General features: G+C 44.4%; 1 protein-coding gene across 5 annotated transcripts in view; it reads right to left on the bottom strand.

The window, feature by feature from the left end:
* ZNF664 (zinc finger protein 664) overlaps positions 1-19,834 on the bottom strand; it is a 221,096-nt gene that overhangs the window by 44,771 nt on the left and 156,491 nt on the right. Inside the window, exon 4 of one of the 5 annotated variants that reach the window (XM_057527366.1) lies at positions 17,684-19,132. The exons of 3 other annotated variants lie outside the window; for them this stretch is intronic. In XM_057527366.1, coding sequence (XP_057383349.1) covers positions 19,070-19,132 — 63 coding nt within the window. In that variant the 3' untranslated portion in view covers positions 17,684-19,069. Of the gene's footprint in view, positions 1-17,683; positions 19,133-19,834 lie in introns of those variants that run through there. One more of the 5 variants, XR_009005123.1, reaches the window with a different exon arrangement.

Here is a 19,834-nt window from a genome sequence, read left to right as displayed (position 1 = left end):
AGCGCTGTTCTAGATTATTCATTTGCCCTGTCATGTGTTCCCTCACAGGGTTCTTTTCTGTTTCTTCACCCGGATTGTGAACTTCTTGAGAGACAGGCCAGGTCTCGTACACCTTTCTTTCCTCCAGCCCAGAGCAGCTTTGCAGATGGTGGGAATTTAGCAGAGGGATCCTTCCAAGAGCAGATCTGATCATGTCCACACTGTTTCAACACCAGCTCTGTCTTCCTTTCACATCTTTCAATGATTTCTGTTGACTTTAGGATAAAGCAAAACTCTTCAATGTGGCTGCAAGGCCCTGTGGGGTCTGGTCCCCACCCGCCTTTGTGTACCCCCTGTGCCCCGACCACCCTGGGCTTCTTTCCTCCTTGCTCCTGCCACAGGGCCTTTGCACATGCCAATCTCTCTGCTGGTGATGCCCTTTCTTTCCTTCATCACTAGTACCTTCTATTCATCCTTTGGATCTGCGCTCAAACAGATTAGGCTGACTCTAATCAAGGCTCAGGACCACAGAGAGCTCCCGCACACCTAAAAATAGGCAAACTCCGCAATGCATCTTCTTGAGCTAATTTGTACGTGCCCTGAGAATCCCTGGCCCTGTGGACCATCCAGGTAACGCCCCTGCAACATGCTCCCCACACTAGCTGGAGAAAGACACGTGAACTGGGGGGTTCTATATCTGGGTCTCAAGTGCCTTCGAAACGAAGTTTTGGTCCAAGAATAACACTGGTAACAAGATGCCTCATGTCAATTTTATGGGCTGCAAATACCTTCCAGTTAGACCATGAGGTAAGTTAAAGGCTTGAGCAGACCCCGAGAAGCTGCCAAAATGTTTCTCAGCTGCTCTTCTAAAAATGTCTTTGTCCTTGACTTTGGGCTGGGCCACCCCTGGCCAGGGGACAGAGGGAGCAGCAGCCAGCGGTCTCCAGCTAGGACATGACCGGGGCCAAACAATCGCTGTTGTCCAACACTGGGACATCCGAGCCACTGTGGGGATGGGAGCTTCTTTCAGGCCCATACAGCGTGCCAGCTTTTGTTAGAATTGATGCCAGATTTCACGTGGAGACAAGGGAAACTTTTCCCCTGAGGCCCAAGGGAAGACAGATGAGCTGCTTTCATATCTGTAAATGAAAAGCAGGCTGAGGGGACATCACCCCAAATCAAGTTGCGCGGCAGCACCAGGCCACCACAGCGCCCCGGGTCTCTCTCTTTTCACACTCCCTAATTTTTTATCTTTTTAATTAATTAATTTATTTATTTTTGGCTGTGTTGGGTCTTCGTTTCTGTGCGAGGGCTTTCTCTAGTTGCGGCAAGCAGGGGCCACTCTTCATCCAGTGCGCGGGCCTCTCACTATCGCGGCCTCTCTCGTTGCGGAGCACAGGCTCCAGACGCGCAGGCTCAGTAGTTGTGGCTCACGGGCCTAGTTGCTCCACGGCATGTGGGATCTTCCCAGACCAGGGCTCGAACCCGTGTCCCCTGCATTGGCAGGCGGATTCCTAACCACTGCGCCACCAGGGAAGCCCCACACTCCCTAATTTTTAAAAACGTTTAATTGAAGCATACGATATACATAAAAGTGTACAAATCAGATACATACAGTTCACTGAATTTTCATCACGTGCACATACCCATGTAACCAGCACCCAGGTGGAAGACCAGCACCTTCCTAGTTCCCCAAATGCCCTCCCTGGGTCCCGTCCCAGTTCTAACGTACACCCAACGCAACCACCATCCTCGCCTCCTGACTCAGCGGGGACGCGTGCTGGCTTCCGACCTCCACATAAAAAGAATCAGAGGCTCGTGCCCTGCCCTCTCCTGCTCAACATCGTGTCTGGGATTCTTCCATGTTGTGTGTAGCAGATGTTTGTCGGTCTCACACACAGCACCGCACATAGAAACCCCATTTGTCCTGTTCACCTGTTGGATCTTTGGATGATCCCCAAGCTTGGGGCCATTTCAAAGAGTCCTGCTCCGCATATTCCAGTACGTGATATTTGGTGAACATACGTGAACGTTTATAGAATGCCTGGATCATGGGGTAGGTGTATGTTGAACATTTTAAGAAATGCCCAACTGTTTTCCAAACTGACTGCACCATGTTCCATTCCCACCTGCACTGGAGGAGAGCTCCAGTTGCCCCACATCCTTGCCAACACTTGGTATGGCTGGTCCTTTTCATTTGGACCAGCCTTCCGGGTGTGCACTGACGGGTATGAACATTCAATATCCCTAATAAAAAAAAGCCCAAGGACTTGGAAAGTTTGAGGAAGGGCAAGACTACTTCCTTTGTGTGTGTGTGTGTTGGGGGGCAGTTAGAAAGATGCATAGGGCAGTTTTTCTTGTGTGTTTGTTTTTAATTCTTAGTTTATTTGAGCAGGTAATATACTCACATAGCTCAGACCTGGACAAGTATAAAAAGGATATGTTGAATAAGATGTGTCTCTGAGGAAAGCAGAAGGACAAGCTCCCCTGCTCTGTCCCATCCCCGGGCTCCCAGACCCAGGCGATGGCTGTCTCCCTGGGGAGACCACCCCGGCGGGTCGGGCGAGCTCCTGGCGGGGCGCCCTGCCACAGTCTCCCATCCTGATGGGAGCATGGGAGCCGTTCCAAGCCAGGGGAGGGCAGGCTCATTCTCAGCTCGTCAACTTGCTCCCTGGCATTTACAGTCAGCGTTTGAGCTTTCAAAGGAGTCCTCTTGACCGCTCACCAGGTTCCCCATTTTGCAGAATTATTTATGGTCTGTGCCACTTACTATTACTTTATGCACTTTAGTTAGTTATTTATACAGGCATATATTTTTACCAACTTCATTTGGAACCAGGGTGATGAAAATGAAATAGGCATGAGCTCATGGGCCGCAGGAGTCTTGGCAGCCGCAGGGGCCTCAGGAGCTGTGAGCTGACAGGCCCCCCTGCTTTGGTCGGCTTCTTTGGGGTCCTCTCTCTGGCCAGTGGGGTGGAGAGCCGGGATTTGTGTGCCTGATCAAGAGGCAGGTTGCAAGTGGGGCTAACGGCCTGGACTTGGGAGGTGAAGTGCATGGACTCAAAGCCTCTCCCTACTACCTAACTCTCTGTGCCTCAGTTTCCACAGCTGCCAAATGGAACCGCCATGATGATTACACAAAGTGATTTATGTGAAGTGCATAGAGCAAAGTCTGGCACTCAGCAAGGGCCCTAGAAGAGTTAGCTGCTATTATTAACAGCGTGGATGACAGGGCTAATGAAATCATAGCTCTTAGGTGGCGACCCTCCCTGTTTGCCAGAGACCAAGGACACTGGACTTTCAGTGCTAAGCCCGGAAAAGTCCAAGGAAACTGGGGCAAGTCAGTCACCCTACAGAGCCTTGTCATTGGATGAATCAGCTGGGACCCTTCTCTTTATTTCAACAGAAAGTCCAAATGAGGAAATAAATATTGGTTAGGCATTCGTTCATTCAATAAACATTTATTAACTTCTGTCCTGTGTCAGGCACTGTTCAAGGACCTGGGAACACAGGAGAGAATAAAGCAATGTCCCAGCTGCCCTCATGCAGTTGACATTCTAGTGGACAAGGTAGGTAATGAGCAAACAGAGAAATAAATATTATAACATCAGGTAATAGACAGCCGTCACGCAAAGCTAAACACGGTGAAGGAAGAAAGCATGATGGGCGCTAGCTAAATAAGAAGGTTAAAGAAAGACCCTTTAAGGAGATGATATTTGAGCAGAAAAATAAAGTCAGAGAGCAAGCCATGAGACTATCCAAGCAAAAGGCACAGCAGGTGCAAAGGCCCTGAGGTAGGGATGTGCTATCACTGAAATGCTTTGAGAAGGCAATAGTCTGGTTGGTTTCATTTCAACCAACCTTAACCATCATTTGAAAGTCAATGCCAGGTGTTGTAGGGCTAAGCAACATCAGTCCCATCTCTGGGAAGTTAGAGGAAGTGCTCAGGAAAGCTTACCTGAGAAAGAGAGTATGGCATAATGAAAAGGACACTGCTCAGAGAGGAGGGGAGACTAGAGCCTCCTCGTGGATGCTGGGTGACCCTGGTCAAGTCATTTACCTCTCTGGACTTCCCTTTTCTCAGGCTTAACATAGGGAATCATAGAAAAGTCCTCACTCTGAATAGGCCATAAGACCTGATTTTAGGATGCCACTTTAGAGGACTATGACACAGCAGGAGAGACTGTAGTTTCCTAAGAATGTTTGTCCCTGGCAGTCACTGAAGCTGGGGCAGGGCTGCGGATCTGTGTTCATGGCCCAGCTCAAAGGCTCCAAGCTTTCTCAAATGGGCCCAAAGGTGGCTATGCCCATTTGAAAAATGGGATAATTGAGGCTCAGAAGGGGAAAGTAGCTTTCTTACTACCAAGATGCTTCTATTTGTTGGGGTCTCCTGGGCAGAGTAGAATAAATTGCAAGTTGGTTTCAAAAGTCTCCTTCTGAGAAAACCTGTAAACAAATATCCCATGGGCTTGATGCTCAGGTTCTAGATCTAGTACTTGCTGGTTCATCCAAAGCTGCTTTTTTTGTGAAAATTCATAGCTCTGCCTGTGTGTGAAGTGGGTAAGAAGTCTAATTTCCTGGCTTGGTTTTCACAATGGAATAGGAGTCCTGGCCCTAGTCAGTTTGGTTTTCAGACAAACGAATCTGTTGTCTGTCATTGCATGGCCTATTCCTGGCTCTCCTTAGGGAGGTGAAGTGGGGCTGGCAGAGTCAATGATGTGCCCCATGATTCAAGGAGGGAGAGGCTGCCCCACCTACAGACCTTTTCCAGGGCAGAGCCTGTTTTGTACCATACACCTTTCACCTCATGGGTGCAGCTGATTGGACAGAGGTGACAACTCAGTGTCAGTGGCAAAGACATTAGTTGGTTGGCAGCCAATGAGGAAGCTGAGCATGAAGGTTCTGCCCAAATAGGATAAATGAGACCAAAACGATTTTCCCTCTGGGGAATTTGAATTGGGAATGTGGAGAGGACTTGGTGACTGGTGACAGAAACAAAAAGGCACGAGGTTGAGAGAAGATGTGGGCAGGAGGGGCGCTACAGAGCCATGAGCAAGACAAAGCTATGACCAAGATCACCTGAATAGAAGTCCAGTTTGTCTGAATGACAGAGAGAGGACACACAAGAAGACCCAGAGGGAAAAGTCGAAAAAAAGAGAGTAGTTGAGCCCTGCCAGTGGATGTGCTCTGGAGGGAAGAGCCTCAGGCCCTGCAGCTGGGGTCTTTGTACCTTCTTGGGAATTAGGGCTTTCCAGTTCCCATCTCCAAGAGGACCCAATACCCCATGGTTGCTGCACATAGCTGTGTAAGGTGTACAGTGAATGTCTTGGGAAGGAGAGTGCCGTACATAAGTGGCAGCACCTCCTGCAGTTGTTGTGCAGTGTCCAACATCTACAACTCTACATGACAGCCTTGACCAGGGCTCGCAATCTGGGCATGAGACAACCAAATATCCATTGTATGTTTATGTATTCATTCATTCAACACATCATTTTTAGGCACATTTTAACTGCCTGGCACTGTTTAGGGCACTGGAGTAAGAGACACGATCCTGGGTCTCATGAGGAGAAGAGACAGAAAATAAACAAGTAGACAAGATAATTTCAGAGTGACAACTGCTATGAAGACAAAATGAAATAAAGTAATATGATGGAGAATGGCTTGAAGGTGAGAAGGGCTGCATTAATTACGTGGTCAGGGAGGGCCTCTCTGAGGGGACATTTGGGCACAGATTTAAGAATAAGTAGGAGCCTAGCAATTGAAGAACTGAGGAAGGGGTGTTCTGTGTGGAGGAACAGGAGGTGCAAAGGCCCTGAGGCAGGAATTGCCCCAGACAGGGCCTGATCATATAGGGCCTTGTAGGATTTACTCTAATTGTGATGAAAAGCATTTAGAAGGCATTAAGCATTTATTGTAGCCTTGCAATGGTCATTACTTGAGAAAGCGAGTGTGGGTCCCTTTTCTTTGCAACTAAAATAGCTGAAGTAGCACGGTTTGCTGGAGTATTAATATCATTCCTCCACTCCTCAGAAAGGATCCATTTTCAGATCAAATGAGGTCACAAGGAGTCTTCACACATGCACCATGTCAGATTAGCTCCTTGAAGAATTACCTTCACCATACTGGCTTTCATCCAAGATTATTTCAAGAAACCATCATGGGAATTCTATATTTGCATTTGCTCTAAAATGGTTGTAAAGAGCACTGTAACTTGATATCCTTTATATGAAGCCCAATGTAAGAAATTTATTTCAGAACTTGGTATCCGAAATAAACTAAAGATTTGCTGCTTACCTTCTTTCTATAATGAGAGAGATGAGACTTCCTGTGTTTCCCTTTTTGACCTGGATACCAGGAAGCTCAGGGCTGAATCATATGCTTTACCATAGAAACTGTTAAACCTTGTTGGCATAGTCACTCCCTCTTTCAGTAGACCTAGCTTGCTGTTTCTGTTATACTAATCTTTTAAATTTTATTTTTTTAATGATATCCTTTGCTGTAAGCTGTCTCATTATTTTTTGGAGAGAAGTGGGGAGAGTTGTAAATAAAGGCTTTATTCAACCAAGGTGTAAGCATATGCAAAGTCTGGTTGACCTAGTTCCCCAAGTCGTAAGACTTGTAAGTTCAAGCATACCCACCTAGAGGGGTGGGCTAGGGAGGGTGGGAGGGAGACGCAAGAGGGAGGAGATATGGGGATATATGTATATGTATAGCTGATTCACTTTGTTATACAGCAGAAACTAACACACTATTGTAAAGCAGTTATACTCCAATAAAGATGTTAAAAAAAAATCAAGCATACCTAAAGAAAAACAAACACGAATTTCATTTCTTACAATTAGCTTTGGGGTTAGAAATGAAAACAAATATATCTCCTGGAATAGCTCATAATTCACCCATGCCCTGACATTTGCTGCTGTTTGTGAGCTGATACAAGCCCACTTTATTCCTAACACCATCCCCCTGCATGGCGTCTGTGTCCCAGCAGAGTGACATGACCCTTCTAAAAGAGAACAGTGGACCCAGCAAGCAGAACAGAAACCTTTTTCAATTAAAAAGTCACTCATGCTCAGGCTGACAGCTCACCCGAGCTACCTCTGACAGCCTGGTAACCCGTAATTTTTCCAGTTTGCAAGGAAGATTATGTTCCTTCAAATGGCAGCGTAATTAACCAGGCCTATTACAGGCTCCCACATTTGTATGGTTTTGCTGGGATGTTTCTCCAGAGCTGGGGCCAGCTGAGACCCATCACTGTGCCTGCTAATGAGCCCTTGCCTGTCGGGCACCACTCACCAAGGAGGTGAGGCCATGGGTGGTATTTCCTCTGGCACAGCAGGGACAGGGACCGCCACCAGGCTGCCCCCCTCCTGCACAATCTCAGTTCTCACCCACGGGGAAGAAAATAGCACAGCAATTCCATTCGTAGTCCCGAGGCTGCTATCTTTTATCCTACGAATGCTCCCCCCACCTCCAAATTAAGCAGGCAATTAAGATTGAGGAATAGTCCAGCAAGCAAACCATTGATACTTATGCATTAAAACAGGCCAGTGGTTCTCAGAATGTGGTCCCCAGCCCGGCATCATCTCTTGGGAACTTGATAGAAATGCAGCTTCTCTAGCCCCACCCCAGACCTGCTGAGTCAGAAAATCAGGCGTGGCCTGGCGATCTGTGTTTTCACAGGCCCTCTAGGGGATTCTGATGCACACTCAAGTTTGAGCATCACTGGAATGGAGCATAGCATCGTTGGTTTGTTAATTTTGGAAGGTTCAAGACCTGTTAATCTAACCCATGCACAGAGCCGAGATGAAGGGTCAGGAGGTACAGAAAAGATTGAGCCTTAATTCTGGTCTTCAGCTTGCTTTATCCCATCACTTCTCTCTGCATTTATTAAGAGAAGGAAAAGGCAGGGGAGGCAGGAGAAGGATTTGAAGGGATGAGGGGGGGAAAGGAAAGGATGTCGAAGAATATGCAGCCATGCTTTAAAACCTCCTCAGACAATAAACAGAAGACAAATGAATAAACAAAAGAATTACTGACGATAGTAACTGCTATGAGGAAAGGAAAAAAAGAGGGGAAAGACCACATTTCATTGAGCGGGGTTCTCATCTAGGGTGATCATGCCCCCCAGGGGACACTTGGTTACTCTGGCCTCCTTTCTGTTCTGATTTATGTCTTTTGAAGGTCACTCTAGTGGTTGGAAGGAGAATAAATGGATTGTGGGAGCAAGAGAGGAAGTGGGGAGATTAAGGGGAGGCTGTCACTGCCACCCTGGTGAGCAGTGTTGGTGGCTTTCAGGAGAGGGCTAGGAGTGAATGCTTCTATTTGTGGGGGTCTCCTGGGCAGAGAAGAATAACTTGCAAGTTCATTTCCAAATCCCCTGGGCTTACGCTGAGGTTCTAAATCTAGCACTTGCCAGTTCATCCAAAGCTGCTCTTTGGTGAAAAATCATAGCTTTGTCCATGTGTGACATAGATGGGTAAGAAACCCAATTTCCTTGTTGGGTTTTCACGATGGAATAGGAGCCCTGTCCCTTGTACACCTGCTACTCTGGTAGTAGCAGGAAAGATGGAGAAGGGAGATGTGTGACAGAAAACTTTCAAGGTTTCCTGATGTGAGGGGTGAGGGAGAGAGTCCCAGATGACTCCTGAGAGCAGCAAGGGTGGACATGAACCTATAAGGCAGCCCATGTGCCAGGGACTGATGTCTGGGGCAACAGATGAGGGGGACAAGATGAAGGAAACCTAAGAGTGGACCCCCTGGAAGAGAAGTCACTAGGAGGCCCACAGCTCCTGATAATTCACTCACTCCCCGAGGACTAGGAAACTCAGCTGTCCCCACTGGAGCCTGGCATTCATTACCAAGGTTACAGACAGAGCCCCCCCCCAAGGGAGAACTAGGTCCCCTTCACACGCCAGGGAGGGTGCTGAGAGTACCCCTGAGTTTCACCAACAGCCGACACAGACTGGAGAGCCAGGATGGCTGTCTGGCGCCTGCAGAGACCATGGATGAAATCCAACCATCATCCGTCATCTGTAATATGTGGAGATTAGGAAGCCAGTGAGGGCTGCGCGTGTTTTCACATTCATCTTGCAGCACGACGAGGCCCCCCTCTGGAGCCAACAATGGCACCAGGAGAGCTTTCACAAAAAGACGTGAGTGAGCGAAATTTTCCATTCCTTTCATTGCCCTAAAATCGTACGTACAGGCTCTGGTCCACATTTGAACTTTCCAGAATAAGGTGATTATTGTTTTTCTTGGTTACCTGCTGCTCGGTCTCTGGGCTGGGCTTTTTTGGAATTTTTGTAGAAGAATTTGTAAGCACGTGTGACAATTCTGGTTTGTGGTGACAACGGATGTGCTCAGGAGAGAAAGTTCCATGCCACGGGGTCCTCCTTAGCCCAAGCTGGGCATGTTTCAGAATCAAACCAAAAGCATCTGCCACAGACCATCCAACAGGCTGCCATTTATCCTCTGGGTCAAGTCAAGCCTGTGCAACTTTCATGTTATCATTCTCATGCCTTGGAGCCCAGAGAGGGTAAAGGGATTGTCTGAAGTCACACAGCAAAACAATCTACATACCTTCCTAATTCTAGTTTTCTGCACTAAGGAGGGAGGAACCCTTCTGCTGCAAGGAAGACATTAGTCAACTGTATTTTATATAAGTACCTGGTAATAATGGGAACGGTTCAAAAATGGAATGAATTGCTTTTTGATTCACTGAGCGCTTCCTTGAGAGAGAGCAAGGGTGTCACGGAGGGCAATCAGTGGTGTGCTAAAGCTGGCGCCCGCAGCTTGGTGAAGGCCATCCTGTGCCTCTCCCAATGCCACATGTGGTGACATCTCATGGGCACCTTAAGATCAGTCACATGGTGAGAGCGTTGACACCATGGAAATTGGTAAATGCTACCAACCAAAGCTTTTCTTTTTTTTTTCAACAGAGCCAGTTGTTCAACTAAATTTTACCAGCACACTCCTAGGACTAACTCATTCATTCATTCATCCATTTATTCATTCATCCCACAAACCCTGATCAAGCAGCTACTGTACGCTTGATACTGGGTGAGATGTTGGGTCTCAAAGAAATGAAGGAGAGTCTGCTTTTTAAAAAGATGCACATGGGAGGGTGGAAGGGAGACGCAAGAGGGAGGAGATATGGGGATATATGTATATGTATGGCTGATTCACTTTGTTATAAAGCAGAAACTAACACACCATTGTAAAGCAATTATACTCCAATAAAGATCTTAAAAAATAAATAAAGAGGTGCACAGTATGGAAAAGTGTGTGTGGAGTAAATACCCACCCCCTCACCTTCATTCAGGAGGCTCATTTATTTGTTTGTTTGTTTGTTTATTTAGGCAATGCCGCGCGGCTTGCAGGATCTTAGTTTCCCGACCAGGGATCGAACCTGGGCCCTGGCAGTGAGAGCGCCAAGTCCTAACCACTGGATCGCCAGGGAATTCCCCCCTTAATTATTTGTAAACAACAACCAAAAAAGTAGAACTGACAAAGAGTTCCATTGTACTGCCCCAGCTATAGAAAGCCACCCAGCTCACCAAATGGATGTTTCCCCCCCTTCTCCTCTTGTATCTTACTATCAGAAGAAAGAAAACTCACAGAGTGAACCCTCAGCTAGGGCACTCGGTAATGATGGAGGGCAAACTGACCTGGGGGTAATGTCATGATCTGAGTGTAATAATATTCAGTGAGCACTGATTCTGTGCTAGCACGGTACTAAGTGCTCTGCATGCATTATTATCTCATGTGACCCCTACCACAGCTTGTAAGGTCAATGGAAAAGTGTATGATTGTAATACATGCTTCTCCTCCCTCCAATTCCCTCACTCCACACCCTCACCCCAACCCCTCCATGGAAGAACAATACATCCCCACCCTGTTGAACTTAGGTGTGGCCATATGACACATTTCAGCCAATGAAATGTGATTCTCAGGGATGTGTTTCACTTCCAGGTGAAAGCCTTAAAAGACAGTACGTGCTTTGTCTCATAATCTGTTCCCTCTTGCAGGAGGCTGGTAATGTTTCAGATTGAAGCTCCATCAGCCTGGTCCTGAACTGAGGATGAAATGGAGTGAAACTCTCTGCCTCCCCAGAAGGATGTGGGGTAAAAGCGAGAAATAATCCTTTGTTGTAAGCAACGGAGATTTTTAGGGTCATTTGCTACTGCAGCATAACCTAGCATATCCTGAGCGATACAAGGGAGGTAATAATTCGTTTCCCCACAATATAAATGGGGAGACTGATACCCAGAGAGGTTCAGTTCTATTCCCACGCTCACACTGCTAGCAAAGAATAGTACTAGAACTTGAACCCAAGGAGGCTGATGCGAGAATTTGTGCTATAAATTATGCCATGGAACAGTGGGAAAGGAGTCAGCTGATTTTTAGTTCTAATCCTGATTGACACTTTGGGTCCTAGCAAAAACCTAAAACTCAATGCCCTCAGTCTCTTTCCAATCCACTATTCCTAAAACCCATGTTTATTTTAAAAGGAATTTACTCCATGTGTTTCTGACCCTCCGTTACTTAAGCCACTCTAACTGCATTTGGACAGAGTTTGATATTTGGAGAAACTTCTGGGTCATCTTTCTTTTTTCTTCAATAAGAGAAAGTCAGATGTTGCCTAGAGGCAAAGTGGCCCAAGCAGGCTCCTGAGGGTGAGACAGACAGTAGGGTTTCTCCACTCACTTCACCATCCACTGCAGCTTCAGAAATGAGGGGAGAAAAAAAAAGAGTATTTTCAGACAAATTCTAAGGAAGCCAGAGTTAGAGCAGATGGCTAAAGGATCACACATATTTTGCAGGGGCATGGGGAAAATGTAAATTTGCCTGGAGCTGAATTCTTGCTTGTTGATCCCATGAAGGATATGAGATCTTTATCCCTGACTGTCTTTTAAAAAAACAAATGGAGGGTGGGAGAGGATGAGGGGCAGATGAAGGCATCCCGAGTTGAACAGGGGCCCCTCAAAAGGTGTGTCCACATCCACACCCCTGGAGCCTGTGAATACGACCTTATTTGGAAAAAGGGTCTCTGCAGATGTAATTAATTTAAGGATCTTGGGATGAGATCAGGCTGGATTATCCAGGTCGACCCTAAATCCAGTGACAATTGTTCTTATAAGAGAAAGTCCTGGGGAGGTTTGAGACAGAGAAGCGAAGGCCGTGTGAAGGTGGAGGCGGAGCCTGGAGTGATGTGACCACGGCCGAGGAACAGCAGGAACCACCATAGCTGGATTCTCCACTAGAGCCTTCGCCAGCAGTAAGGCCCTGCTGACACCTCGATTTGGGCCCAGTGATACTGATTTCGGACTTCTGGCTTCCAGGACTGTAAGAGAATAAACTTCTGTTGTTTTCAGCCACCAAGTTTGTGGCAATCCATTATGGAAGCCCTAGGGCAGTAATACACAGGGCCTCTTTACATTCTTAAAACGTCCTGAGGATTCCCAAAGAGCTTTTGTTTTCTGCGTGCACTGTGTCTGTTGATACTCACTGTATTAAGAATTAAAATCGAGAAATTTTTTTAAAACCCTATGTATTAATTCATGTGAAAATAACAATAACCTATCTGTTGCATGTTGACACAAATAATACTTTTTTTTCAGAACAAATAAGTTTTTCCAAAACAAAAACTGCAGTGAGAAGGGTGGCATTGTTTTACATTCTGCAAAGTTCTTTAATGTCTTTCATTTCTTTCTACCCAAAGAAAATCTAAATTTCTTGAATCCAAAGAAAGCTGGATTCTTACCTCTGCTTCTGCATCTAATCTGTTGCGATACGTTGTTTTGGTTGAAGTACACGAAGAAGATCCTGCCACACACAGATAGATTGTTGGAAAGAGAAAGCAGAATAGTAACAGCCTTCTTAGATAATCGTGCATGTGTTTTGCAGCCTCTGGAAGGCTCCACTGCACACTTATAAGAGAATGAGCACAACATAGGCAATTCTCTTAGCACTATTACAAACATGGCACTGACGTCATGGACCCCAGAAAAGAGTTCCCTCAAGGGTTCCCTGGGCCATACTTTGAGAATCAATGCCATAGAGGCAGGAAGTAAAAGGATAGAGAAGAAACCAAGATTCTCCTACATGAGCTGGGTAAGCCAAGGGAAGAAAATGGTGCTGGCTTGAAGTCAAGGCCCTCCTCACCTTCCTGCCATGGAAGAGTGCAGGGCAGGCATGGAGCCCCCGCCAATGGGGAGGGTGTTTTTCCTCCAGCAGTTTTGGCAGAGAAAGTCCTCGGTTTTTGTTTTGGCACCAAGACTAATGAGCTATGCAAGCTTCTGCTACACATGGCAGGGCAGCCGAGGGTTCTGAGCCCAGCTGAGACCTGTCTCCCAGGTCAACATGGTGGCCTGGAGTTCCCTCCAAGACAAAGCAGGGTGACAACACGTGCCCCCTCCTCCACAGAATTAGCAAGAGGGCCGCTGAGATACACAGGTGAAAGCACATTCGAAAAACATGAACGTTTCCCTGCATAGATGAGGCTCCCATTTTCAATCTGCAATAAGTGGCATCAAGTTGCCTGGCTGGTTTTGGTGTTGGTTATTTTGCTTCTCTGGACAAATCACCAAGCCATTCTACCTTGGTTTCCTTATCCATAAAATAAGGCTGGTGACAAATCGGCCTTTCTCCTTCCTCTTGCAACAATCCAATGAGATAAAATATGTTGAAGTGTTTTGAGGAAGTGAAAACAACAGAGAAATAAAAAACCCCTCCTTCCCTTCTTTCCAGAAACATGTGTGGAGTCCCTAGCACATAGGTGCAGTGATACTGAGTGAGTACCAGGTGCAGAGTTGAAATGTATGCAAATGACATGAAAATAGACACCTCCCACAAAGCCAGTTCTTCCACGTGGGAGTCCTGGCTTTCACCCAGCTGTCTGAGGCAAATTAGCAGAAGCATCACAATAACGTGGCTCTGCCAGAACAATCCTACCCATCCCAGTGACACAAGATTAGGCTCACTTGTAGTTCTGTTGCATGGGTGTTGTCAACCCTATTTGTGACATGGGATTCACGTTGGAAAAGCGAGAATCAAGTTGTGACAAGATAAGGATATCAGCCTCAGCTCTGGGGACTGGTCTCTCTGACAAAGCTCGGGGTAGTAAGGGGAAGAGGGAAGAGGGAAATATGGCCAAGCCAGCTTGCCTCTCTGTCCTCACATCCAGAATTATCCTGCTCGGAATCCTGTCTCTGCTAAAACCTGTCTCAGGCTCCAAACCTTTAACAGCAACAGCATTAAAGAAGAGAGGAGAGGGGATCTCCAGTTTTCCCACATGGTTGGCTTTCCAGATCTCAGGCTGACCTGGATCTGGCTATTCAGCACCTCAGCAAACCCTCTCCCAACCCCAAACCTTCCAATGACCTTCCATCAAATTAGCATGTGGAAGAATCCAACTCAAGCCCTAGTGGAACTGGTCTTGTGGGATCAGCATATTGATTACAAGGAAATCTGACTATTTGGTGGGGGGCGGGGGCGCGGGGCAGGGGGGATGCTGGCCCTAATGAAAAGGTTCTTTAGTAAAAGAAAAAAGAAAAGAAAGAAGGGAAAGGACCCAGAAAATGCCCAGAGGTCAATCCACCCATGAATCAGAGATCCTCCAGAGTGAAGACCCAACAGTTTTAGGAAAGAGTTATAATCCTTTCGGGATCTTTGACTGTGTGCCAGGCACTGTTCTAAATGCTGTACGTGTCTTACCTAATCTAGTCCCTGAGCACAGAATTTCCACTGCTGCATCAACAAGGATATGATCACAGCGGGGCAAGGAGCAGACCACGGTAGAATTCCCAAAATAAAGAAATTCAAATCATTACAGAAAACAGTACACATGAGACCAAAGATGCAGAGAATTGATAAAATGGAAGAGCCTAAAAGCACAGACAAAGATTCAGGAAGAAATTTACAGAGATAAGAACGGGAGAAAGGATGAAAGTTCTTCAACCTCCCAAGTAGAAAAGACAGATTTCTCTCAAAGATGTCCAAAGCAGGATATTTCTGGGGACCCTCCTGCTGCAATGACCAAATCAGAAGTCAATCTTCAAAAACATTAAAGAAAAAAAAAAAAAACAAAGAAAGTGACGATAGCTAAAAAAGTGGTCTGCCTTGCATTATTCAAATGTGACTGCATTAGGATATTCTTACCCTAGCAGACTTTCACAAAATTTACCACCTAAGTACCATTTCATCAGACATCAGTGGAGAAGACATTGTCAAGAACTCCAAGGACTAAAGAAAGGGGAAAAGAATTTTTAAAACTCTTGCTGTGCTAGAAAAGTATGTATGAAGACCAGAGTAGTTTAGACAGAATAATGTAAACTGGGATGAAGCATTTTGGGGTTAAGATGGTTGATGGAACATATACATCTAACTTTGTTCCCTCCCAAAACCTCACTAAAACTACTAGAAAGGCAGTTTTTTGGTTTTGGTTTTGGTTTTGGTTTTTTAGAATCTTAAACCTTCAAGGAAGGGAGGAGGGAACAGCAAGAACATTTTGGAAGTCAAGAGGTGGATGGATGAGTCATAACTGACTTAGACTCAAAAAAAGCCAAATCCTAAACCAACAATGGGAAAAGCTGAGAACAAAAAAGAGCCTACTTCTTATGGGTGATGTTCAAATGCAGGTATTTGCCATTTAAACATACTATTTATAATTGAAAACAGAAAGTTCACAAGTAAAAATTACTCTAAGAATGTGAGACTGAAGAAGTCAACTAAGAGAAAACAAAATCAATTAATCAACAAGAAAAGCAAAACCGTTATAACAATAAATATAAATAGTCCAGATTCATTCATTAAAAGCATAGGGTGAAACAGGTTGTTCACAAGAGACACAAAAAGCAAATAGAAAGGCAAAATATAATGGCAAATGATTTTCAATCAAATTCATATAAAAGAAAAGGAATTAATACTCAATAATGTAATGTATAAAGCAAAATATTTATCAAGATAAAAATTAGTTATTATTAAAAGTTATAGTTTGTAATGAAATCAAGATAAGGATTCATAAACTATCAACTAAATAATGTTAGTATAAAATGGATAGAATAAAAACTAGTAGTAATACAGGGACAAGTTAATAAGAGGGAGTATGTTTAAAGATCTGCATGTTCATGGATAAATAAAGGAAATAAACAATAAATCGGCTGCACAGAACTTACAGACTTGCCAAACTTATACCATATAAACAAGAATTAGACCCTCTTTTGAGAGTTCATTGTTCTTATATAAAAATTACCCACAAAGACTCAATTTGTGCAACAGAAAAAAAAAATGTATGTTCAATGCAGCATCATCTATAAAGTAAAAACTTGGAAACCATCTGCATGAGAAGAACAGTTTCATAATTCATGGTCTAGCATCATGGTGAAATATTATGGAGCCATATAAGGTCATTTTGAAGACCATGTGGAAACAAGGGAAAATGTTTGCCATGCCAAGTTAAAAATGTATGAATAGTTTTAAAAAGTATGAATACAAAATGTTATGGACACTATTATTTCATAGTGAGTGAAAGAAAATGTCCCCAAATAAAATTAGTTTTATATAGGGTGATCAGATTATTGTGGCTTTTCTATATTAATGTTATCATTATATTGGTTTTCAATTAAAAATAGATACAACAAGATAGGTCAAAATAAGACAAAAATCCAGGGAAAAGAAAATAGGACTTTCTTACCAGATCTTGTATTCTGTCAGTAGGTTTTTGAATGTTTTATAAAATCCCTGGGGGTGGATAAGCTTTTGGCACAGGGATAATCTGAATGTTTTTATCTCTTGGCTAGGGTCAAAACTTGCTGATAAATACTCCTTTGGGACAGAAATTAAATGATTTAGTAGATCCCAAACCAAGAGGTACAAATAGGAGAGATCCGTTTCCTCCAATCCAGGGACCCAAGTAGCTTGGGGATCCTTCCAAGCTAATATTCTCAGGCTGCTCCTGTGTATCCCGCTGTGTGTGTGTATGCGCGCATGGGCCCAGACAGGAAAGCATCTCTGTTTCTTTGCATCCTCTGACGCTGATTGATGTCTGTTGTTCAATCCCCTCCTAAGCAGCTCATTTTGTATTCCATTTGGCAGACGCGAGTTTGATGCACACAGGGAAGGTTTCCTGGAACTGTTGACCCATTGGGAAGAGATTACAACTTTCCAGTGAAGACAATAAGAAATGTTATTTCTGGAAAAGGGGGCCTGTGAATATTTTGACATTTTCTTACAAGGTTATGTTCTCCACAGACAGTAAAGAGGTGAAGGGGTAAGAGAAAGAAAAGAAACAGATGTTTGGCACCCACCGTTTTTTGGAACAATGTTTAAAACCCTTTCTCTATTCTTGTGAAAAGTTTGGGAGTCTGACAAATCTTCAACCTTTTTGAAGGTGTACTCAGTTTTTTGCAAACAGCCTAAAGTAATTCAGAGCTCAGTGTAGTGAATAAGTGTGGTAATTTATCTTGTTAATGATGTCATTATTAAAGCAGGTATAGCTCTATAAGATTGATTTTCATGTGTAATTTATAGGCTGCCTCAAAAAGGAATTTATAAAGATAATATTAATAGCAGAGCCATTGCTGGAATAAGCACAGAACAATCCAAGGTCATTCTTTTGAAGGAAAACACTTGTTTGAGTTAAAAGACTTCATATATTTGTTCAAAAAGTATGGATTTATTATTTTATAGGTTATTTCATCCTTTAAAAACAGAAAAAAATGCTATCGGTTTTTCTCTAATTTTAAAAGCAATACATGGAAATCATACATTGAAAAATACAGAAGAGCATGAAGAAGAAAATAAGATTCCCACACTATCCTCCAGAGATATTCATAGTTGAAATGTTGGTGTGTATCACTCCATTTTTTTTCACTTACAGACTTTTTATTGGGAGGTAGACCTTAAAATTTAGACAGCCGGGGAAGCGACACTTCCTGCACCTTGATCCATCTATCAGTGGGATGATGTAAAATTCCTCCACGGCCACCTTAGGTGGCCCAAATTGCATGAAGATCCAGAGCCTACATGGTAAGGGATTTAATTAATCCTGAATGGAAGGTTCTAGAAGAATGCAATTAGCACCAAATCATTGGGAGGAAAAATTGGTTATGGGAGGAGTGTCTATATACAAGTGTTGACCCATAGAACTTTCTGCAGTGATGGAAATATTCTACCTCTGTGCCGTCCACTATGGTAGCCACTTGCCCCCTATGGCTCTTGAGGCCTTGCAATATGGCCAGTGCAACCGAGGGACTGAATTTTAAATTTTATTTAATTTAAATGTAAAGAGTCACGTGTAGCTAGTGGTTCCTGTATTAGCACAGCTCAATGCAAATACCCAGGCCTGAGATAGCAAAGAGGAACGTCGGAAAATTATTAACTTGGAGATTTGTTTTCCTGCTGTAGATGCTTCCCCTTTCAAGTAATTTAACCATGAATATATGCCTTTAAGTTCCCTTCCAACAGCTTTGACAGATCAAAAAGATTTTTACTTAGAGCTACTGTTATAGAGGATGCTCATTTGGACTTCATAAACACTGGACTCCCCAAGTTGGACTTATTAGTGCTTAAGAAGTTTAAACCCATTGAGAGAGGAAACAAAACAAAACAAAAGCTTTAAATATTTCTAAAAATGTACACCAGCTTCAGTTCAAACAGACAATTGAAATATCCAAGTGACAAGGATGGTATCCAAAGCCGAATATTGGTGGCATTAAATTCTTGTTTTGCATGAATCTTTCTGATTTTCCTTATGGAGGTTGCCTTTCATTTCCTTTGAAAGAAGAACAATGCTTAGAGGAAGAACAAAGCCACATCTTTCTTTAACTGGACCTGCTTTTCCGGGTTTCGTGGATGAGTTAATAAGGAATTCAAAGCCAAAGGAAATGAGGCTCAGATCCCAAATGTCAACCTAGAACTATGTTCGTCTAAAACATTTCTTTGTGGGTTGAGGGAACGTGGATAGTGGGTGATGGCGCAAAGGGGAAAAGTGAGACCGGTCCCCGGTTCTTCGGCCAGAAGAAATGCCTCAGAAAATGCACACAGTTTGGTTGAAAGTGGGTACTGAGTATAAGTCCAACACCTGCTGTTCTTAGAGCCTTTTAACATCCCTTGTTGAATTATCCGTGGTTGGTCTCAACAGCCTCACTATCCTCTGAAAATGAAAAAGAATAAGAAGGTCAGAAAAGCCACGTAAAGCAGACAAGAGGGTCACTTGGATTCTAAGCCCAAGAGAAAGTCGAATCCAGGCACATGACTTTCCACTTTCTGTGTGTTCTCCCGGGGCCTGAGAGGCAAATGGGGGTATTGATCTGAATCCGTGGTTGGTTATATATAGGAGGGAAGCTGGCGGAAGCTTTATTTGTGGAGGGGACGGAAATGAACTTGGAATAGCTGGCTGGCCTGGGTTTAGAAGTTGCTGAAGTCGATAGATTTCTGGTGCCACCTCGGAGGACTTTCCACTGGGCGGTGTGTATTCTGCACCGGGCCACGTCACACAAGGGGACAGTCTCTGTTTGCAGGGCAGAGGCCGACGTCTCTAGAGCAGCCTGGGCAAAGCCCCAGGAAGGCAGGGCTTCAGCTCAGGACCCAGTTGTTCCGTCCCCAGCCTAGCTCAGAGCAAATCAGGTGGCTTCTTCAGGGCCCCAAAACCCACCCTTCCCCCTTCAGGTAACTCTCTGGGGTGCTTGATAAGGAGATCCAGAAGATGGAGAGTTTTTTTTTTTTTTTTTCCATAGAAGCAGCATCAGCAAGTGCAAATGCTAAAGCATATACCTCTAAGCCAAGTTTATAGCATTAAGATTAATTAGAGAGGGTTTACCCTGTTAACTTGCAAATTTTACACTCTAAGATATTT

This window comes from Balaenoptera acutorostrata, chromosome 13, assembly GCF_949987535.1.
Source record: "Balaenoptera acutorostrata chromosome 13, mBalAcu1.1, whole genome shotgun sequence".
In the NCBI taxonomy this organism is placed as follows: domain Eukaryota; kingdom Metazoa; phylum Chordata; class Mammalia; order Artiodactyla; family Balaenopteridae; genus Balaenoptera; species Balaenoptera acutorostrata.
Note: the sequence above shows the minus strand (reverse complement) of the source record. Positions and strands in the feature narration are given on the sequence as shown.